Source organism: Cyanistes caeruleus, chromosome 4, assembly GCF_971803275.1.
Source record: "Cyanistes caeruleus chromosome 4, bCyaCae1.hap1.1, whole genome shotgun sequence".
In the NCBI taxonomy this organism is placed as follows: domain Eukaryota; kingdom Metazoa; phylum Chordata; class Aves; order Passeriformes; family Paridae; genus Cyanistes; species Cyanistes caeruleus.
Window position 1 is genome coordinate 36570208 of NC_141704.1, and position 24356 is coordinate 36594563.

The following is a 24356-nucleotide window of genomic DNA, read 5'->3' on the forward strand; positions in this document are numbered from 1 at the left end:
CATGAATGGAGTAATTATCTCACATTTCCTCAAGTTTCTGTGCTATTTGCTTCCTAATCACTTCAAAATTGCAATTGTCTATGAAGTCTGCTCATGCACCATTTGCTTTCTGCACTAAACTGTGATCAGATTTTCTTTCTTATCATCAGAATTTCATTAGGATTCTCAGAGAAGAGAACTTTCTGCCCATGGGAAATATTTTTCCTGTACCTTTTAAGCTGGTTGGGTCTCTAAACTCAGGCTATGCAGGGTGCTATGCAGTAAGGACAGCACAGTCTCTGGGATAGAGGGACACACTGGCTAAGGAAGCTTCCCGTTCCTTGGATCAGCTACTCAGGAGGTACTGATGGGCACTCTACAAACTGGACAGTAGAAGCAACTCTGTCCTGAACACTGCAGACATATTCCAAGACTTTGTTCTCCCTCTGTTTCCTTTTTCCTCCACACCCATATTTAATACTGTTGCTCACCTGTCAAAGCACTTTTGATGCAGTTTGTAAAGCAGCATTATGTTTAGACTGAAAACAAAACCACAGTAAAATCTGCAGCACTCCCCCTCCATCCCAGGTATAAAAAAACTGACTCAGGAATTCAAATTCATTTAAAACTTTGGCCAATATTGCCTGGATCATCTTTATTAAGTACTGTACATACTTGGAATACAAAACATCGTGGTCTTTTCTATTGAATTTCTTCTCTTTACATTTCTGCCAGCAGTACTTTGATTATACTGACCCGTATTCAACAGCACCTTAGAAAGAGTAGAATTTCAAGTTGGAAAAGAGGAAAAACTGGAGATTGTCAAACCAGGGAAATACTAAGAATGCCTATTAAATTTTATGAAATGCACACAAAAAATACTAAAAGTAAAAATTTTATTATTCAGTACCAGTTAAGATACTTGCTACAGTACTTTCTACAATCAAGTAGTTAGACAGTGTTCTACTGCCTCTACAAAAATATGAAAATCATATGAATGCTTGTGCAGTTGCTCATAGCAGTTAAGAGGCAATTGAATAGAAAAAGGCTTACTAGGTATCAAATAGAACATTGCTACCCAATTATTCAGAAAGAATTAGTCAAGTACAGTTAGTACAAAACACTGATATTTCTACCTTATATTGAATCTATAAATAGACTGTAAAAATTACAAAAAAAAATTTAAAAAAACATAAAATCACATATTACCAGGCAAGAGATCAACCGGGCATAGAATCCCATGTAAACAAAGCTGACAACAGTAAAGTGTCTCCATAGTATCAACTGAATGCTATTTCCAAAAGGAAAAAAAAACCCTAAAATTCACACCTTCTTATAATTTTCAATACACAACTTTTAAGCCATTTTTATTCTCATTTTATCTGGTTAGCCGGACTCATCCTTTGACTGGAAATGTGGCACAGTCTCTCCCACTTCAGTTACAATACTGAATTTCAGATTTTGCTGTGAGAAAAGAAGATTCAGGATGTTCCCCTTAATGGGGACAGCTCATACATGTTACAGTGCACTTTATCTCCACAGGTTTGAAGCATGAGGGTTCTTACTGCAAGTGGGAGGCACAGCTGCTGTAAACTCAGCATCTACTCGATTTGGTTTGAATGTCAAGCACCAACATGGCTGGTTCCATTTTTCAAATGAAGAATTCCCCTGCTTCTTCCCATTCTGTACTAAATGAAAATCCTTACATGACACCTAAAAAAAAATGGTTTTCTTCCATCTTACACAGTTGTGTTCATGGCTAGAGAGCATTTAGCCACCAGCCTTAGCATAAAATACCATTTCAAAGTATGATACACATATACTTTCTTCACTGCTATTAATATTAATTTCAACTAATTTGAATAAATCTTAATATAATTTACTTATAAAACTGGAAGCAACATACTTAAGATGCAAATCAAGATTTAAGGATTATAATAATGCTTATTAAAAACAAGATTAAATGCAAGATCATTTGAAAAAACATGCATAAAAGTACATAAATATACATGAAAACATCATGAATGCAACAATTAAATATAATTCACAGCTTAATGACTGTCAGACAAAGCAGAATTTTCTTTCCAGCACAAAGAATTGGTTATCTTTGCAGCATTCAGCCCATTAATCAGAACTTCTGTAATACGTAAAGAATACCAAGATTATCAACAGTCACATACACTTTGAAATTAGGGGACACATGTATTGACTTGAGGTTTGTTCCATTTGTGTAGAAGGTTTGTAAGGATTCTCCAGTAGTTACATTCCACCACTAAGAAAATAAAAAAAACATGCTTTCAGTTAGGTGAAGGAAGTTCAGAATAAAATCTGTCAACAGGCTTAACATGGCTAGCCCAGTTGACTACTTTTAGCAAAGAGGGAGAATTAAAAACATCAAATTAATTAACATTTAAAAATAAATAATCTTTAAGTAGAATAAGTTTAGGACTAACTACTAAATATAAGGCTTTGAGATGAAAAGAAACTTCAGAAAGACTGAAGTTGTTAAATCTCAAGAAAACATACAAAATAAATTCAGGTACTGCCCCTTACCCCATCACAAAATGCAATCAATAGATATTGCCAGATAACTGAAACTATAGCTGAAACAAAAACTTAGCTAGACACACAAGAGGACTGATCATCTACATGTTTGAAACTATTTGCACTTTTTTTTAGTAGGACTGACTTCTTTTTCAATGAGATTACAATTAAGATTTTTTAGAATACACAGTAAGCATTAAGAAAGAAACCAAGAAACCTTCAACCATCAGTTTACAGTAGTCTGAAATTTCACCATTTCTCAGAAAAACTGTAGACCAGCACAAAACTGGACCTAACACAATCCAGCACAAAGCTGTTATTCCACTGTGCCAGCAAGAAGTCTACCTTCTATTCCTGCAGCATTTGAGTGCAGCAGCAAAATATCAGAACAATTACCTTCAGCTTTGATCACATTGAAAAGCAGATGGTATTACTATTTTTTAGCTTACTCATCTCATGAAATATGTAACATTATAGTTGTGTGCATAATACAGATTGGCAACTACACAGCTACAATGCTCTGATTAAAAATACTGTTCCTAAAGTTCCTGTTATTTGATGGAGACCCTCTCAAAAAAAAAATAACCAAACCAAAAATGGATCTTAATGAGCTTTTGAACCTTTGTTCTGAATAAATGTGAATAAAAGGTGCTGAGCCAGTGTACCACTCACACAACAAGGTCAATAGTACACAGGTGGATACACCTCATCTGTGGCTAAGATGACTCATTCATTTAAAGGTGTTGATCACACAGTCCAACTCAGTCCAGCTTCTAGGGGTCCAGACTCCCAAAATGTTCTGGACTTTCCCTGACTAGTATCTCCCTACAAAATGGTTGTGTGTGTTTTCAGGCACATCATACACATCTATCTGTAGATCCTGAAAGAAAAGCAGAAATACAATACTTTCAGAAGACATTGTGAGTGAATCTGGTCCCGTGACTGAGAAAAGACAAATGCCATACCCACTTTCACAAAGAGCAAAGAAGGTACTGGGAACTACAGGTCAGTAATCTTCACTCCAGTGTCCAGGATTATTATGGAACAAGTTTTCTGGAAGTCATTTCAAGTCACATGAAAAACAAGGATGTGATCTTGAACGACTAGCAGAGATACACCACAGGTAAATCATGCTGAACCACCCAAATGACTTCTGCTGACAATATGCTGGCGTCTCTCCAAACAGCTTGGCAAGAGCTGGATGTGAGCAACCTTGACTTTAGCCAGGCCAACAGCATGGTCTCCCATAGCATCCCTACAGTCAGACTGGAGGGATTAAGGACTGGCTGAGTGGAATAAAGGGTAGGTAACAAACTGAGAGTGCTGTTAGTTCAGTCACTGTGTGTCGAGCCCTACCCAAAGTCCAAGAAAAACACTGACAAACAGGAACAAGTCTAGCACACGGTCACTGAGGTGGCTGGACACATAGAAGAGGTGTCATGGAAAACAGAGCATTGCATTTGTTTAGGAGGCTAACTGCTGTCTTCAACTACTAATAAGAGGGCTAGACACAACAGAGTCAGTGCCTCCTTTCAGGGCCTGGAGGCAACCCTGTTGGACTGGGGCTCTAAACAATTTTACCTAACTCTGCAAACGACTTCTAGCAAGGGGCTGAACTACAAGAACTCCAGAAGTCCCTGACATCCTAAACCATTCCATACTCCAAGAAGCATCACAACACCATACTGTGCAACCACATGATAAAATGAGGAGGAAGCTAGAAACACAAAGTATGTCTTGTTCTTTAATATAAAATGAACATCAGAAGGTGCTTTCAAAACTAACTTAGAAATTCCAACTCTTTGTTACATGGTTACTGATTTCGAAGAATTAGTCTGATAGCATGTCTAACAGCTAGACACTGACCAATGATCAGCTAAACTCCATCCCTCTGAGGTAAGAGCTTCACCACCTGTCATTTCACACACACACACAGATAACACACAGCTTTCTAATACCAGGTGTTAGCTATCACAAGGGTGAAAAAACCAACACAAAACTCGTGAGAAATTTTAAATTACAAAGAGCCATTCACAGACAGAAAAAAGGCCTTCTCTTCCCCTTCTCAAAAATACACATGCCCAGTAGATGCCTGAACCAATGAAAGATTGATGAAAACACTGATTTCCTCCAAATATTACTTTAAAAATGTCATTCAAGGCAGAAAATCATCACCTGAAATTTCTTCTGAATTTCTGACAAAATTTAAACCAAAATTAAAGATGCTAACAAAGGACATTGCAAATGAAAATCTAAAGTTAATAAAAATTGAATGTATGGAGTTTGAAAACAAACCTGAATTCCCTTAAAAGAATTTTTCATGGGACTTGTAGATATAAGTAGCAAAAAGTGCTAGACCACTGCAAAAATGAAGCAGTTTTGTGTTAAGTAAAATGTTTCAGGTCTGTTTATTGAATTAGTCTTAATTGTCAGAGTACTGCTATTTAATAAGGTATGAAAGGGTAATTTATTATTTCAAGGCTTACCTTAAGATAGCCTCCAGATGACACAAGCATTTTATTGTCAGGAGAGAAGGAGAGGTCTGTTACCCAACCCCCATGTGTTGGTTCTCCTTCATCTACAGTAACTGGGGAGCAGGAGTGAAGTAATGCACCAGTTAAAACATCCCAAATCTAAAAGAGAGGAAAGAGCATTTATAGAAAGAAACTTAACAGGGAAAAATATGTCTCAAATAAGGAAATCTGAAATGCATTTTTCTGTATTAGAGATAAAACAAAACAACAACTTGCAAATATGTATTTTACTCGAAGTGACAAAATAATTTTTTTTAAATCTTGTTAAGAAACTCTTAGAACTGTATGTTATGTAGAGGATTTAATTACACATGCAATTCACAGTAGAATTATTATTAAATCATGTGAATCAGTTCCTTAGCATTCATGGAACATAATCTATCAATATGGTTACAAACTATTGCCTCATGTGGCAAACTTTGCTATTTTCACCCTGATGTTCATCACAGTGCTAAGGAATTAGACATGTAGAACACAAATCATAAAAATTCTTCCATCTGTGAACTGACAACGGAATTATAAACTAACATCAAGTTTACAGCAGTACCCTTATTTCTCCTTTGTCATCTCCAGTGGCCAACAATTTGTTATTAGGAGAGAAAGTACAGCACCGCACACAGGCTTCATGGCCTTTCAGTTCATGAAGAGCAGATGAACTTTCAAAGCTCCATATCTAAATGGAAAACATTACAGAGGAGTGAAAGACAAGTTCAAAACAAATCATGATTTCTTTCTAAAAAGCATAAGCATTAAACTGTACATAAGGCTTTTTATACATATGCATATTTGTATGTGAATTTATGTAAATGTGTTATACTGTAGAGTCTGGTTTTCTTTTTTATTACCTGAATCACACAAGAATGCACTTGCTACGAATTACTGAACTGACTGTATGTATCTTTCCTTAGACTATAAATTTTAATGAAACCTATATATTTACAAGAAAGTTTAAAGGTGTTCATAGAAATAGGATTCATCAATCACTTGAAAATTATATTTTAGAAATCTAATGTAATTCTTTAGGAAAAAAATATTGGGGCAGCATCAGTTCACTTTCTGCACCTGCCTTCTGAACCTATGAACAGAAACTTCACTGGAAGTCTTGGAAATTTTTCTTAACTTTACAAATTAAGAATGTTAGGCTATCAACAAACTGCTACAGAGAAACAAACAAAGTGTTCTGCACAAAGCTGTGCACTAAACATGCATTTTATTTGTACAGAAGCCACTGGGCTTAAGTTATATCCAAGATCAATTGCGAATGACTGCAACAGCTTTAGAAACACATTGATGGATACAGGAAATTTAAAACTAGAATTACAACAGGATAACTTGAATAATCACTAGTTACCTCAAAATGAAAAATACAGATTACTTTTCAGGGCAAATAAGGCATCACTTTTATCTCTGTACAAAAGGTAACCAACCTTTGCAGTTTTGTCAGCAGAAGCAGATGAAAATTTACTACCATCGGGTGAAACAGCACAGGAAAGAACAGCACCTCCGTGACATGCAAAATCTTTTTCTGGATTTCCAGTAGTGACATTCCAAACCTACCACGTATACAGAAAAAAACTGTTACTTTTTTAACATAGTAAAAAGGTTAAAACACTTACACGACATCATATAAGGGATAAAACTCAGCTAGATAGTTCTAATGTGGCCAACATTTTGTTATACTCACTGGTATAGGTAAAATACAACAGTGTAGATCTTACTGAAAATGGGAAATCCAAAATTTTGTCTGAAAAGTCAGCTTACACTTTGCAATTGATTCAGCAAAATGTGTGCCCACACAAAACGCAGGAAATACCAAATGTTACAAGAGACAGTCAAACGTGTTTGATGTGATTTCTCAGTTCACAGCCTTCTACTCACCTTAACGGTTCCATCGAATGACCAAGAGAGAAGTTTTGAATCTTCCAGAAGTCTGAAATCCTTGATTGCTTCCTTGTGCCCTCTCAGAAACACACATTCACTCAACTGCCAATTCCATACCTAATCATAAAAATCAAATACATTTTTTAAAAAAGTGAAACAGCAAACATAAGAAGCATATACTAACTTTTTATTTTTAAGTAATAGGATTAATAACAAATTCTTATGGTGGCGGTGATTAATTAAAATGTTAGATATTGAAGTGATCCATAATGGAGATGCTGAAGATTGAGGGTGCCATAGTATATAATAGTCAGCTTATGACAGAGCTCCCCATAATACAGATATCATTCCATTTGCAAAGTGAATTTGATACTTAAAATTCACTGGTAATTTAAAAAAAATAATAAAAAAAGCAAACCAATAACTTTCAGGCACCTCAGTAGTTTGGGGTTTTAAACCTTTGATCATTACAACATATAGATTTATTTCACCTGGCAGGCCTCATGTTTTTCTTACTTAAATTAGATTTCTTTGTATTTTTAAAGGGCATTTTTAATGAACTGCCATTTTCCTTTGCCTTTTTATAACAAAATGACACTTCTACTTTTAATTCAACTATTCACTGCAAAATGAATTAAGTGTAATTTTTTTTCTACAGAAGCTATTAAGCATCAATTTATTTTGAGCAGCAGTGATTGAGTAGCTTTCAAAGGAGCAGGTTTCCTGCAGCAGGGAGAACAGAAAGCCGTGTGTGCAGGTGACAGAAGGTGACAGTCGCGGGGCTTTGAGCGAGGCGCTGCCCACCAGAGGGAGCTCAGGACCAGCAGAAACACTTCCCATGCCAGAGCCAGGAGAAGGATGCCAAGGTCAGCACCCAGGAGCGCTTTGGAGGTTTTATTCAAACTCCAGGTTTGGCTGTGTGGGCTGAAGGCTCCTGAGCAGCTGGACCAAGTGCTTAGGGATCCTGTCAGCACTCTGAAGTGCCCTGTAGGGCAAACCAGGGCTCAGCCAGCTCAACCTGAGACACGGATCTTTACTGCGGAACTGTGGCCCTGAGGTGGATACTGCTAACACAGACACACCAGAACGCACACCGGAGCAAACCTACCTTGCTGAGAGGCAGAGCTTCACCATTCTAGCCCACATTAGTGCAGCCTCTCTCTAGCTGGTTTTCAGCACTGCACTGGACAGGTGGGCACACCAGCCCGCTCAGAGATTTTTTACATCATTCCCCAAGACAGTGGAAGCAAGCACACTGACAGACCTACAGCATCCCAAACCCTCATTTCAGAGCTGCTAAGTCACCTCGTTTGACAGCTAATGTTTCTTTTCCTCTTCTCAAAGCCTTTCTGTCATCCACAGCAGTAAAAATAGAAAATTTGTAATAGTCATTATCACAGAAGTCATAAATAAAGGCCACGCTTTCTACAGTCCCTTGCTCCTGGATGGAGCAATACAGAATACAGTAGTCCTTCACTGAGTTTACATTATGTACAGTATAAAAGACCTTTATTTTAAGTAAGTTACAGCATTATCTTTTCAAATGTTGCCCAAACCTGTATAACTGAATCATGAGCACTTGAGATGAGAGTCTGACAATCAGGTGTAAATCGACAATGCTGCACCGATGTCCTGTAGGCCTCCCAGGACTTCAGAACTTTCCCATCTGACAACTGTAGTACCTTTACAATGAAGAATGTAATAATTGCATTTATTTGGCAAACTTGGGGAAAACAAGAACTTGCAAATTCTTTTTTAAATAACATGAGATTGTAAATACATGATTTTAAGTTACTGGATTGGAACAACCAATAATTCAGCTATCGGCTTAGTATGGTAAAATGAAATTCAGAGCTAGATTATTAGCATTACCTTTAAGTTATTTTAATTTAGACATCACTCATGTGAATTTAATTACTGTATTGAAGAATATTATTGTATGAAGTCATCCAAGTAATATTTATGTAAAAAGAAAACACATAAAGAAGAGTGATTTCCTACTATTTTTAAAATCGGATTTAGGATCTAATACCTTTATTGTTCCATTCTCCTGCCCAAAAGCTGCAAATTTAAGATCTTCACTTAAGCAACAGCAGGAAATGGGAGACTCTTGGGCTGCTGTCTGCATGATAACATTGTCTGTATTTCCATTGATAAGCTGTAAAATAGGAATAAATACAATATTTTAAAATTTAAACTTAAATAAATTACAATACAGAGCTGAGATGCCAAAGGGAACAGTTATGAACTTTAAATTATGAGTTACTTTCATGAAGCACTTGGGTGTGGCAGGGCCCACATTACTAAGAGTGTAGCCACTATTTCCTTTAGCACAAATCTGGGCTCACACCTCTCACTGCCCCAGTTTGAGATGATTCATTCAGCTGTTACACAGAGCTTTGAAGCATTGCATAATTTGCTGTGTAACACCATTTCTATAGGTGCTGCACATTACACTTTGCTGTGCACACCTGAGCCACTTGGAGGGCCCACAGACCCCCATCATGAAAGGATGAGAGTTCTGGTCCTCTGCGTCCAGACTCAGTTTCAACATCAATGTAGGAATTTCTCCTCAAACCCCATTTTTTCACTTATTAGACTAGGCACAGTTTCTAGATGCAAAAATGTTATCATACATTGAGTCATCTGCTACAGATTCAACTCTTGAAAGCCAAGAACAAGAGGTTCTTTCAGTGCTTCCTCAGTTTTCTACTGAGATTTACAGGTAACATTCAGTCGTACCAAAATATTGATAAATACATCTTACTTGTAAATTCTTCTGATTGTAGATGGCTAAAATCATCACTTCACCATTGTGAAATACAACATCTAGTTCACTTTTCAGCACAGCATCAGAAGACTTGCACACCTTCTTTGTTTCCCAGATCTGTTGAAGAACACAGTATTTGATTACTAATGTTATCTTTATTAAAGAACAAGACAAACTTGAAACAAGACAAACAAGAAAAACTTGCTGAGTAACGGTACCTGTAAACCACGTGTTATAAACTGTTATAAACTTGCAAGTTACAGACTTGCTATTATAAACTTGCAAGTAACACTGACTTTTTGAAACAATGAAAATGATGCTTCTGCTGGTTTTGATACTAGGGAAAGTTGTGCAATTACTATTGTGTTTTTAACAGATGAAATAGAACTTTTTTGTTCAGGCTGAATACAAGACTCCCCTGTGTTTAGAGTCATAGCTGTAACATCCAAAGATTTCTAATCCAAAGAGCAGCATTAAAATCCAATTACAAAAAAATATGAAATACAGATTTCTATATTTCAATTGCTTTCAAAATTTCAAGAATGTATGTGTTAACTTGGGAGAAAGAAAAAGGTTACCTTGGAAAGATATAGTTTTATTTTTACAGGTTTTAATGAGACATTACAATTACAGAAATCTATCCTAAATATTAACAGGCAAATATATCTAACAATGAAACATATCAATTCTACTAGAATCCTCAAAAACCTTCAAAATTCCCAATTCAGATAAAATGTAAAAAAAGAATGTTATAATTACTCTTAAAGTACCACCAGACTTCAAAAATTCATAAAGATATAAAGGAAATTTAGATAAACAGTAAATAAAGCAAAAAAGCCAGCACATTTTACTGTATATGTAAATTATTTTATAAAAAATATTTAAATTTATATTGACTTACATATAAATTTACAACATACATAACTATATTTTTATATCTTTTATATGATAGATGGTTTTACAATAAACAATTTCTTAAATGAGTTACTTAACAATACCTATCTAAATTCAGATATTTCAAAAAACTAAAGTTATCTTACGCGTATTGTCTGGTCATCAGATGAAGTCAGAAATAAAGATCCGTCTGGTGAAAATGTCACACAGTGAACCCAGCTCATGTGTCCTCTGCAATATGCCACTTTTGATAAAGACTTAATATTCCATAGCTACAATAAAAATATGAAAGAAAAACTGAAATGGATTTAGATTGCATTTACAGTGAATACAGTGCAAGTACACTTAATTACTATGTCTTCTAATATTTTCTTAATTCTTATTCTGAAATCAAATGTAACAGGAACTGTGCCTGGTTTTGACATTTCAACGGTCAGGGAAATGGATCAACAGCCTCTTTGGCTGCCATGATTTTAAAAGATACAGGAAAAAAAAAAAAAAAAACAGTAAAAAGAAAATACAAGTTCTACTTGACCATACAGATTGAAAACCAAAATACCCCAAAAACAACAACAACAAAAAAGCCCAAACCAACCCCAACCCCAAGCTTGCTATTTGTACACATCTCCTCTAGCCATACTAGCCTCAAAGTTGTTCTAGATGTTCCCTTCCTTCTTAAGTACCAGCACACAGAAGGAGAGAGGGTTTGGTCTGAGTTAAGAAATACTCCTAAGAGTGACAAGAGCAGCTTTAGACTGTCTTAGTAGACTAGTCTAGTTTTAGATAAATGTGGGTTCCATTGTCCAAAATGACCATGTAACTTTAAAACATTTTTCCCAGCTGGTATTTTAAATTTGAGAAGAAAATTAAAAAGAATGGAGCACATCAAAAGCCTGCTAAAAATAGCTTCATTTGTTTTATTACTGAATACAAGAAATTATCAGAACAAATGTAATATTTTAAATTGCAAGTAGTCTTCCATGGTATATTGCAGACACTTACCTCAACAGAGCAGTGAGACAAAGCAACTGCTACTAACTCATCCCCAGGACAGAAGTCACAGTATTGGATTGTGCTGTGATGGCTGACAATGACTTGAGTTAACAAACCACAGGTGCTGATATCAAAAAGCTGTGAACACATAATTACAGTAGAAACCCTGTTTAATGACTTCACTATTGACAAACAGCTTATATGCTGACCACTGTACATTCCTGAATTCAGAAAGTATTTCTCTTAGGCACAACTTTGTTGACCACATATTTTTACTTAGACACACTTGAAATCAGGCACTTCTATCTGAAAGATCTTAACAGCCTGGGATTTTATCTGTAATCATAATATCTACCTATATAGTAATACACTACCTCCAGAAGATTACTGAAGTGAGGTACTTACCAAAAGCTTGTTTTTGGCTACCACCAAAAGCATGTTACCATTTCTGGACCAAGAGCAACATTTTACTAAAACCTCCACATCATCTGATTGCTCATCTGCATTTTTGAAGAAATCTTTTATCTCAATACTTTTCAGTTCATTTCCTGAGCGTGCTTCCCAAAGCTGGAATAAACAGGAAATAGACACAGTCTCTTGGCTGATGTAAGTACAGAATTCTACAGGAGAGAGCTCCCAACTGCTTCTTAAGAAAAAAGGGCAGATAATAAAATACAAAAGCCCCTTGTTACTTTCCCCCATCAATAAACAGCATTAGAATATTCACAAGTTCAAATGATTTATACATTTAAAAAAAAAAAATGGAGAAAAAAAATTAAGAAATAAAAACAAACCACAAAGAGAATTATCCTGTAGCAGAACCCTCCTTGGGGTTTTTCCCTCTTATCATTCCAGCTACAATGCTGCCTCAACTTCTACTTAAAAAAGCTTAAATCCAAAGGTAATACCTGCCCTGCAACACTATAAACAAGCTACGCACCATGACAAATCTGGTATACATATAGCTTTGTGCCTCAATTTCATTGAGGAACCTGCAAAAAATCTAGGGAACATTTCTGTCCCCTTCACCACAGTTTTCCTTATTCTCAGCAGCTACAGCAATCCTTCTTTTCTGATTTATCAACTACACAGGAACATAACAGTGTTGTAAGAATTGCAATTCTGAAATAGCATAATTCTGTTGTAACTTAAGGCAATAAAAATAATATTTACACTCTCCAAAAAACACAAACCTCTCAGTTTTCTTCTAGTGCATATAAAAAAAACAGCACATGGAAATGGCTTTTAGTTTTTATGTCTCCTGATGATTCATTTTCAGAGATGACAAAACTTCCAATTAACCTAAAAACTTACTACTATTTCTGGTCAAACAATTTTTTCTCCCCACTCAAGTTTTCTTAACAAAGTACATTAGGGGGAAAAATATTCAAAATGGGGTTAGGTTAGAATTAATGTACAACTACAAGCAGTCAACTATTTTTCCTGGTACTGGACAAGCCATTTCAAAATTTTGCATTACAAATGGGACAAATAATCAACTGTTTCAATTCATTAAAGCTGGTCATGCAGATACGAAATTTTCTTATACATATTTTGCATTTGATGCAAAACCTGCCCATTCATCATCAAAACAAAGAGATTTAAAAACATACTATATATACCTTTACTGTTCCATCGGTCGAACAGCTAGCAACATATTCATCATCTGGTGAAAATCTGCAGTGATTGACAGAATTTTCATGACCTATCATCGTATTTCTACAGTATTTTTTATTTAAATCCCAAATCTGTATGAGAAATAAACATAAATATCATCATATTCATGAATTATTCAAAAACAGATCATTAATGCTCTTCTCAAAATCATGCACAGGAAACCAAAACACCACTTATTTTTTCTTAGTTTTACCCACATGCTCATGGACTGGATGCTATGCCCCAGGCTACCCTACAAATTACCTCTATCTGGTAAGATGCATGAAAACTATTAACATCTGAATTACATAAATCTAGTCAAAACTTTCTATACAGTGCAGACAAAGCCACTGACCAGCATAAAATTACTGAAAGTTTCCTCAGTCTGAGAAAAAAGCTTTGTCTTGCCTCATTCCTTTTCAATTTCCTAAATTAGAATTATGTAGCTTACACACTTTAACAAATATTAAGTATCTTGTTAGTCTTGAACACTCAGAATATCATCAGGCCAAAGCCCTCACCTTCATGCCCTACCAACAGAGGACCTACCCATTCTCCTTTGCTGAGTACAAACCCTTCTATTCTGCCTTGCTGAAACAGAGCTGCAGTCAATGCTCTTCATCTGTTGCCATGTCTCTTCTACCAGGCTCGTTAAAAAAACCATCACTTTACAGTGTTTAGATATATTTCTACATCAACAACTACCCTGTTATGACAAGCAGCATGAGAACAATCTCAACCTTTTCCACTTACTTTGATGAAAGTGTCACTGGAGCAGGTGGCCAGAAGGTACTGACCACTTTTGTTATTGAACTGGCAGCAGTTGACCTGCTCGGAGTGTTCTTCGTATACACACCTACACTGGCCTGTTCTTGAATTCCAGACCTAGGCAGAATTGAAAGATGAAAAAGACTTTTAAATATATTTAAAGTAATTGTCTTTAAAAATATGGAAACTATGCTGGAGTACAGATAAAGTCCTAAAACATTTCTAATAATACCTCAAAAATATTTTGAGGAGAAAGATGATACATTTTTAAAAAGAAGACATTATGAAGGGAAAGATCATAATTCAGATCAGAATCTGATAAATTGTGGAATTCCAACAAGATTTTGCTACTATAATGAGGAATTAATAATCCCAACTATTTCACAGGTAACAGAAAAGAAGCGTTAAATAAAGAATTATGGATAGATTAATCCCACATTATGTTCTAGTTAAAAAGAAACATCTGATAATACAAATAAAATAAGTAGTTAATTCTGCATGGAAGATGTCAACATTAAATCTTATTTTGTGCAACAAGTGGGACTTTTCTGTTTTATTGAATTATTAAATAATCCACATAATATTTAAGACAGTTTAAAACACTTTAGTTTCAAGAATCTGTGCTGAGTTAGTTAAACAGAAATTCAATTATGGGCTTGGAATAAAGAATCTTCTTTTCCTCATTCCCTCACCTTGACTTTTTTATCACTTGAACAAGTTGCTACAAATTCACCATCTGCAGAAAAAGCGCAACAGAGTATTTCATCATCGTGGGCGTTTATCTCCAGAAGTCTCTCTCCACTTTCTGCTTTAAACACCTAAACCAAAGAACAGTAAAACCTTTTAACTTGCAGACAAGTTTAAAACACATCAATAAGTTTCTTTTATCATCTCAAATAGCTCTCTTTATGTAAACTATTAAAAAAATGGGTTGATTTTTGAAAGCATTAAATTTCAGAGACAATAACGTAATTATAAAATTCTGTAAGGATGATAGAAACTGCAGGAGAGAGAATTAGTGAAAACTGATTTTATGAAATACTTCTGTTCTACCCTCACTCTTTAAACCAAGAGCCATGCCCTTTCACAGTAGATTTTAACAGTAACTGAAAAACACAATCTATTAACAAAATTTAAGATATTCTTAAAACTATAAATTCCAGTTTTATATGTATGGGATACCCATACATCTAAAGTAAGAATTTCAACAGAACTGATGAATGGAGGAATGAAACACCAAAAATAATAGGGAAAAAATTGAGAGGAAAATTGTCACACATTTCAGTCCTAAGTTAGGTGTGGGCAATGAAAGGACAGTTGGGGAAAAGTGCATTATTATATTAATGAATTTACTCAAATTCTGAGGATTTAACTTTACAGTTAACTTTTCAATGTGGGGTGGGCAGGCACTGGAAATCAGGTCTTCCTTTCCATCATAGCTTACATATTCTTGATTATTATAACAAATCACAAGGTGTTCTTTACAGTGCTTTTCAGTTTGTTTTTTTTTAATTGAACAAAAAAAAACAATGACAATTAAACGGCTGGTATTTGTTCAAATAAGAACATAAGTACTGAAGTAACAAGAAATCAACCTTCACATTGTAAATTCTACAGAATATCTATATCTGTCCCTAATCTAGGAATCATTTTTTAAAGTAGCCTTGAAAACAGAAAAGCTTAAGCCATAATTAGAAAAAACATGAATAAGCTCAAAGTTAAAAAATGAAAAAAGGATTATGGCTAATTTTCCTATTGTTTCTTCAATGAAAGTTTAGTTTAAATGCAATTGCAATCCACAGGTTATTTTGGGTGTAAAATGAAGAAAAATAAGCAATCTGCAGTGTCAATAATGAGGCCATTCAGTACAGAAGCCCAGCACAGCAAGTGCAGCACAGCATGAGTACATCCACCAGGTATCTCCTAAGTGGATGCCATGTCCATAATACTGTATAGGCCAGCAAATAAAATAAGCAAATAAAAAGCCCAGTAACAACACAGTATGTAGCCAAATGAACAGCAACTTAGTACTCAACTTCTCAAGCATCCAAAACAACACCAAAGGTTTGCAGCAAAGTTGTTCTTTTCCCTTACCTTTGGCTGTCTGGAATATGGGTACTTTACCAGGTTACTGGCTGGCTGATTGCTAGTTTTCTTGAGAGCTGGCTGACTCCCCTCCAGGCAGACTGCTGGCAAATTTATATTAGTCACGTTCCTCTCTGTCTCTTCTGATCTGCTTTCTAAGCACTTTGGGCCTGTATCCAATTTAATACTGTCCTCAGCTTCAGGCGCTTTCTCCACAGATATATTTCTTTTGCATTAAGGCATTTCACTAATCAAACACCAAAATGGCATAATGTCCACTACCATCCCATATAAATAAATAGTAAAGCTATACCTAAAACATCTTACTGCTCCTCACTGCTGTAGAAGGTCTACTGTGAATGGAAATAATATTTTTTGTAAGTAAATATTAAATAAGCTAGGGTCCATTGCTGGGCTGTGTCCTTTTTCATATCATCTCATTAGGGCAGTGAGGGTACAAACCTAAAATCACACCAGTCTATTCTGAACACACAACTTGAGGTTTATGCAATAATAACATCCTTTTCAATCATTTGTCTCCAACTATGATCTAGATCCAAGTATTTCCACATAGCAACAAAAGAAAAGTGACAGGACTGTTTAACAAATGTTTTTGAAATGGTACACAGCATCTCCATTGACTCACGCACTGGTGTCTCACCTGAAGTGTTTTATCAGCTCCACATGATGCTATTCTTTGTCTATCCTTAGAAAAGCAGGCATGGTAAACTGCATCTCTGTGTGGACGAACAACCAGGCGGTAGAGATTTTTCAAGGATTTTTTATTTCTACAGGATAAGACAATGATTTAGATGAGTGCCTTTGTGTTATTCAAAATCACCTCTAAGAAGATTAACACTTTTTCACACATCTTGAGCAGCAAGCTTTATAAACAAATAACCAACCCACTACACCTCACCTCTCAGCCCTCATGCTGAACTAATAAAGGAAACACAAATTCCAACATTCACTCAAGAGGTTTATATTGTGTTCCAACAGTTACAGCTTAGAGACTAAGAAAGATAAAATTTTTATGATCTGAAATTGCTATTTCCAAATATAAACTTTTTCCTGAGAATTCTTGTTCTCATGCAGGAGAACTCTTCCTTTTCAAGCATATTAAAAAACATTTGTAAATTTGCACAGATCTTCACAAATTTCCTTAATTTTCATGACAAGAGAAGACATCAAAAGAGAAATATCAAACAGAATCAGAGAGTTATGTGGTCAACCAACTATTGGACAAGGCTGGGAAAATGTGTAGATCTGTATGCTTTTTCCTTAAACAACTTCCAAAAATAAAATAACAGCAAAGAACTGTTTCAATTAGAGAAATTTCAAGAGAGAAATTTGAAAAAAGAAATGGGAGATTACAATTTCCCATCTTGATACTTCATAAAACTTTGCAAGTTAGCACAAAGTCATGGTTGACTTTAATACCTAAAAACATACTCTAACAATTCTAACTGTGAAATAAAATTATTTAAAGAAGATTCAAAGTATCATGTATTCATCTTTGCATTGTTATTTAAAAAGAATAATAATTTAATACAGAAGTAAATATATTACTCAATTTATTTTTATGTAATTATTACTATGTTGTTGCCTTACATATCCAGAGTTCTCCCACAAGTTCTTGAAAATTATTACACCTTCTTTCCTCAGAAAAAAACCCCAGCAGTTCTTACAAAGATACTTTTATTGCCATACATGGTATTTAATTGTACTTTTAATTATTTCCTTGTTCCAGGGATCAGCGTATCAGCAGATGGACTGCAGCTACTTACATCCACTCTAAATAAAATGTTCCTGTTTCCCTTTGGGCATGCAGCTTGGCCTGTTGATACACCTCTGACGTCTCTGGCTGACAAAGACCCAGCTGAATGATGTCAGGAAACGGCTGCCGTCCAAGGAGGTGCCCATTTAAAGACAGAAATTCCTGGAAATTCTCACGCACTGTGCTATCCTAAAAACAGAGCAGACATTTGATAACATAGATTTATCTTGGGGTTTATTTCCATATGGAAATATTCTTACAGAAGCCCTGAGCTCTATTTTTCTATGAAGTTATACTAGCAAATACATACAATAGATTGAAATATTTCATTATCCTATTCAGAAAGCATAATATCCTTATTTTTCAAATAAAGAATATTAGCAATAGTGATTTATTCAATAAGCAGTGTGAAGTATCAAAGACTATTCCAAGTAGTCAACATAATTCTACACCCCCTCAAAAGCAGAGTACCTTATGTACCCCCAACTAGGTATTGATCACTATAGTTATGAAGTTCCCTGGCCAACTACTTACACACTGAAGTTAAAACAAACAGAAAACTGAGTTTCTTTAATTTCTATCTTCTCCAAGTTAAAGTTCAATGTAATATTGGTTTCATGCTTTGTTTTTTTAAAGCTTTCTATATACCTGCCACATACATACATCCAACAAAACGCAATTACAAAATAGAAAATTGTATTTGGAACCAACTGATCATTTACCTTTCAGTATCATACCTTTTGATCCAGGATTGAACTATATTCTACATATTCATGAATCAGATGAGCAGGCCCTACCAATTCTGTTTTAGCTTTAATCCAATCCAAAGAAAACATAAGATCATGGAGCTCCTAAAAGAAATACAAATTTAAGTTCATAGTGTAAATTTCACAACAGAATTTACTTAGTGGGAAAAAGAAAACATAGGAAATAGATTAGGTATTTAATACACTTTGGTACAACTGTCTCTTGTTGAAAACTTGGGCAATTTCCTGTTTCCAGTATCTTAACCGTTCAGTTCTAAAAATTCGGTGTACAGAAGGCTAAGTTTGTTATTTTAAACTGTTCTTTGATACAGCTACAGGAGATGGAGGTACAGAGCAAATCTTAACTTCTGCAGCACATGAGACCTGTTTTTTCAACTCTGAAAAAGCTTCTCCTAGTCCAGTCTAGCAAAGACCACTGCTAGGTCAAAGATCTATCAAAGATCACTGGAAGATCAATGATTGTTGATCTTCCTAAGAGATGCTGAAACTCCTCAAACCATCGGTAAATGATCAAGGGAGTCCTGACATAACATCCTTGGATTCCTTCAGTGCTCTGGGCTGTATCATATCAGGCCTATGGACTTGTGAACATTCAACTGATCCAGCCAGTCCCTTACAATTTCACATTTGTCTCCACAAATGAAAAGTCCGTGTTCCCACACTCATGGTTCTCCAAACCAGGGGGCTGGGAAGACAAGGTCTGACAATATTATTAAAGATTCAGGCAAAAAAATGCATTGAACTTTATCCCTATTAGTTAGATGACCATCTTTTACAAATATTGCTCCACCGTTTTCTTTAGACCTCCCCTAGAAAAACTACTTATCAACAACACTGCACAGGTGCAAAGCATATTCCAGTTCAAAAATCAATAAATACCACAAGGATTAAAAGATTATCATCATTAAACTAAGAAAATGAATACCTCCTAGCTTTATTAACCTTCCAAGAAGTAGAAATCAATTCTAAACAATGAAAAATAAGTGATACACAGAATATAAACTCTAGGAAGCACATAGTCACAATGAGCCAGGCTAAAGACTTTTGAGAAGCTAATTCTACAAAACTTAGAAAGGCTGCTAATGAAACATTTTCACAACACACTGAAACTAAAGATACTAAAATAATGAAATAAATATAATCCAAAACACCTAGACTTGTAGCCAACATTAATTATGAAGGTTCCTATAAGAGATAAATCCATGAAGTATATTATATGATGAGTCAGATGAACCATCTTGAAAGAAGATCAAATGAAAAGGTTTGCGCACATGTGAAATAAACAAATTAACAACCAGGACCAAATGCTATTCAAGACATTTGAAACTCAAATTCAAGTGAAACTACCAATTATTAACCTTGCTGCATGATTTGCATATTATACTAGCTCAGTATCTAAAGAAGAGTAGTTGGCAAAAATGACAGCAATTTTTTTAAGGTGCCAAGACAGTCCTGGAAACAAGAGACTTGACCAACTCTTAATGGGGGGTTTTTGCTATTGAAATCAGATAATCAATTTTTACACACAAATCTGTACGACATAAGAGGAAAAAGCTAACAAGACTTCTGAAGATAAAAAACTAACTAACTGATAAAATGCTCTGATTAAAACTATCTGTATTATTAATTAAATTAATATCATATTATAATGTATATAATAATTATATAATATATGCAGAATATATTATATATAATCTATATAATAATAATTAATATAATTAAATTAATATTAAATAACTTGTATTATTAAAAAATAAAGAAAGCTTTGGTTTCCAAAAAGTTTTAGAGAAGACTTCTTATTAAAGCTTCTAAAAAAGGGAAAGAAAAACACAAGCTATAATGGTCTTAAACAGGAAATCTTCTCAAGAACTGGTTGAAAAGATAAGACACAAAGGGAAGAAATAAAGTAGTTTTTGTAAAGGACAGGGATTATCAGGGGACCTCCTAAAGACTGTAGGTTGAGTGTTTACCCAACAGGACTAAAGTCAAGTTAAAGTCAAAGTCAAGGGGAGGCAAAGTCAACTGGGAAAAGGCCTGGAGGGAAAAGCAGAGGTAAGAGTGGGTAAAAGGGAAGTAAAGGACACCTGTCAGAACCCACCTGCTGCATTTTGGCACCTGCCATGTGATATGCTAGGAAGTTATACCAATACATGCAATCCTCTTGAGACAGAACAGGTGTATTAAGCTTGTAGTATTTCTTGTACTGATTTACTATGTTTTTATGTAGCTCCTGCAAAAGTGAAGAAAAACACACTTTTGGCATTGAGGAAGTATTATTACTAGCAGTAGTAGTAGTAGTAGTAGTAGTAGTAGTAGTGTTATTACATTGTAAATAGCACAGAGGAATAATATTATTTCTTAATTGTAATACATTAATGAGTGAAACAAAGCTTACCTTCCAAAGTTGTACACCTAACCTAATTTACTGCTAAAGACTTCTCCAGAAACATTCTCTGTACATTAAAAGACAGAAGAGCAAGCTGCTAACCCTGCTTCTCAGACTGAGATTAGCTACCAAATCTCTCTTCATCTTAAATGTGGGTAGCCAACAACAACAACAAAAGTATCCTTACATATCTAGATCTAAAGGAAGACAAAAAACTTGCCTTTTCTTCATATCTACTCTTTCTGCCTTGTCCTTCAGAACTGAAATTGAGCCCATCTTCCTGAAAGTACTGCCTTAAACTGAAAAAAAAGGGAGCAAAAAGCATTTATCCGCATTAAAGAAGTTGTTTCCTATTCTGGTAGGTCCTTGATATCTTTGGAATCAACAGTGGAACATTACATCTCCTGCTGGAAACATCTGATAGGAAAATTATGTTTATGGAGTCTTCTCTCAGTTCAGTCTCTAAGCTGCGGATGGAACTGTCAAGAAATCCCTCCACAGTTTCAAGTTGAAAATAAATATTTTTAATTAGACAGCCTTAGGTTAAATTTAATTTGGACCTATGTTATGAAGCTACTCAGGGTACCATTAAACAAAGCAAAATTTTCTGAAAAATGCACAGCTTTGGAGAGTAACATTGCATGTAAGTATCAGGTGATACCAACCTGAAGCTGGTTGCGATTCTTCTCTGTGAGAAAGTCAAGCTGAAGATCATGTAAATAATAATGGAATGACTTCCCATTCCGATCACAGAACAACAGTGATTTGTTAACAAATTCCTGTAGTATATCTTCAACCTCTTCAGTTTCCATATCCCAAAGAATACAGAGAACCTAAAAAATATTTATACATTCACAGAGAAGAGAATCAGAACCAGGTTGTAGTGTTATTTGTATGAATATTATAAATGTTACCAATTAACTGTCAACAAAATGCATACTAACAAATACAGACACAAAGGGTAATCAGTAACTTATCAACTCCTTCATACCAAGCTACAGGACAGATATTAAAAGTTAACCTATCTTTTGTCTATTTGTGCTGATTTATGGTGACCATAAAAGGAGACAAATTCCATATAACAGTTTTCAAGCTTTCAGTGAGCTCAATTACAATCTAATTAAAGAACAATATACAGAACGCAGATTATACTTAAATAATATGAATATGTTGATTGAGTTATGATTATTTTAGTTTCACTACTAGCAATACAAGGCATGATGCAATAATGGAACAAATCTACCCAATCTAGCAATTACTTTTAGGTTACATACCATAGAAGTTATACATAACAATTATAAATATTGAGAATTCTTTAAGGTTGTTGTTTGCATCTCACTAAAAATCAAAATATTTTTGCACTGCTTTTATTACCTTAGTAGGTACTTTAACATCTTTTGGGAGGACAGAGAGGTCTTTATAGTAGTCTTTGTAATTGTCATCCAGTTGCTCAACACTTATGGACATTGCTTCATCAAGGGCTTCGTAATCATAAGAGGAAGATTTTCTTATTCTTTTAAACTGCTTATTCTGCAGCTGCCTGAGATAGTACTCCCAGCGGCTAGGGAAGTCTCGTAGTAACGCACCTATCAAGGATATCACAAGAGGAGAACCTGAAGGAAAAGATGAAATCAAATTTAGAGGTCATCAAGGAACACAATCCAACAGCTGATGGTCATGTGACTGAAACAGGTAATATTCCAAATACACTGATTAAATTCTTGAGGTGTGGAGAAGAGACAAAATAATTAATAGACAAATAAATGACAAATTAATGATAAATATTATATATATATATATTATATTTTTATATTATATATATTATATAAATAAACTAACCAAAAACATGAGACTTCTGCTAAGCTTAAAAAAAACCCAAAATATTTAACAAGAGCTTGTATTTTACTTAACATATAGAGTATTAAAGGATGTTCTCTTCTCTATTTTTAAGTCAAAATATAGAAGAAAAAAAACTACATTCACTGGTAAATTGTACGAAAAAGAGCAAAATACCTTTGCATTCTCTTACAAGACAGTTAGCTTGTTCTGGAAGCTCTGATATTTTCATATTCACAAATAGGGATAAAATCTCCAATCCTTTCTCATGTGCTAGCCCACTTTCCACATGAACCTCATATTTAATGCCTAGAAACAGAAACATGGAAAAAATTTTAATGAATGCAAAAAACAGCATGGAAATTCAAAGTATTTTTCAAGTAATATATGGAGCAAAGGTTCATGATTTTTTGCATAGTATTTTAGAGGACTAAGAAGAGTATAAATTCTACTTATTAGAATCAGCTTGCATTAGAGATATACGCATAGGAGAAAACAGACTATAAGCTAAAAAATCACAAATGCATTATGGGCAGTTGCTGGTGAATAGTGTAGAGATAATCAGTCTAACAGCATCAGTGTCCCAGAGGTTAATTCATTCTGCTGAGAATTACTGCACTCACCAATGTAAACATGTCACTTTTCGATACCATACAATATTTATTTCACAAAGGGCATGAAATCTCACAAAGCAGAATTCTAAAACCTTGCCACTTGTGCACAGACTGAAAGACAGGTTCTATCAGATTCTTCTGAAAGCTCACATGAACAAGCTGCAGACACAGACACATAAAATCTGTGCTGCAAGAGAAGAAACTGCTTCTTACCAGCCACAGCATCTGTTACACTCCTGTCCCTGCTCGTGATGAGTACCTGACATTGATTATCAAATGCTTTTAACACCCAGGAATCCCAAATGTCATCCAGGACCAAAAGAGACCTAGTGTGAGAAGAAATACTTTAGATCAACTATTAATGCTAAAAAAATATTGCATTTAATAAAGAAAACACATTTTCAGAATTTACAAGGTATCACTGCATAATTTCTTTATATTACTATGTAGAATACCTTAACAGTATGTCCAGAGAAGGGTAACGAAGCTGGTAAAGGGTCTAGAAAATGTCCTAAGAGGCACAGCTGAGGGAGCTGAGGTTGTTTAGTCTGGAGAAAAGAAGGCTCAGGGGGGACCTTATGAATCTTTATGACCTGAAAGGAGTCAACATGGCAGTTGATATCTTTGCCATATCTCAAGTGGAAGGAGAGGAAAAGGCCTTAAATTGCACCAGGGCAGTTCAGATTAGATATTAGAAAAAGAAAAAAAATCCCTGAAAGAGTGGCTAAGCACTGGACTACGTTGCCATTGGAGGTGGTGAAGTCACTGTCTCTGGAAGCATCCAAAAAGTGTCTGGATGTGACACTTAGGGGATATGGTTGACCTGATAATCTTGAAGGTCTCTTCCAACCTTGGTGATTCTATGATTAAAC

At 35.0% G+C, this 24356-nt stretch overlaps 1 protein-coding gene across 3 annotated transcripts in view; it reads right to left on the reverse strand.

The window, feature by feature from the left end:
* Positions 1–596: 596 nt before the first annotated feature.
* Positions 597–24356, reverse strand: part of APAF1 (apoptotic peptidase activating factor 1) — a 30893-nt gene continuing 7133 nt past the window's right edge. For all 3 annotated transcript variants that reach the window (XM_086885854.1, XM_086885855.1, XM_086885856.1), the window contains 22 exons: positions 23698–23810; positions 23048–23179; positions 22409–22647; positions 21700–21867; positions 20747–20878; positions 18619–18732; positions 17892–18070; positions 16766–16892; positions 14712–14837; positions 14005–14136; positions 13218–13343; positions 12001–12162; positions 11605–11733; positions 10749–10874; positions 9706–9825; positions 8971–9096; positions 8495–8620; positions 6936–7055; positions 6485–6610; positions 5605–5730; positions 5010–5156; positions 597–2251 (listed from right to left, as the gene is read on the reverse strand). In XM_086885854.1, coding sequence (XP_086741980.1) covers positions 2108–2251; positions 5010–5156; positions 5605–5730; positions 6485–6610; positions 6936–7055; positions 8495–8620; positions 8971–9096; positions 9706–9825; positions 10749–10874; positions 11605–11733; positions 12001–12162; positions 13218–13343; positions 14005–14136; positions 14712–14837; positions 16766–16892; positions 17892–18070; positions 18619–18732; positions 20747–20878; positions 21700–21867; positions 22409–22647; positions 23048–23179; positions 23698–23810 — 3040 coding nt within the window. In that variant the 3' untranslated portion in view covers positions 597–2107. The remainder of the gene's footprint in view (positions 2252–5009; positions 5157–5604; positions 5731–6484; positions 6611–6935; positions 7056–8494; positions 8621–8970; positions 9097–9705; positions 9826–10748; positions 10875–11604; positions 11734–12000; positions 12163–13217; positions 13344–14004; positions 14137–14711; positions 14838–16765; positions 16893–17891; positions 18071–18618; positions 18733–20746; positions 20879–21699; positions 21868–22408; positions 22648–23047; positions 23180–23697; positions 23811–24356) is intronic.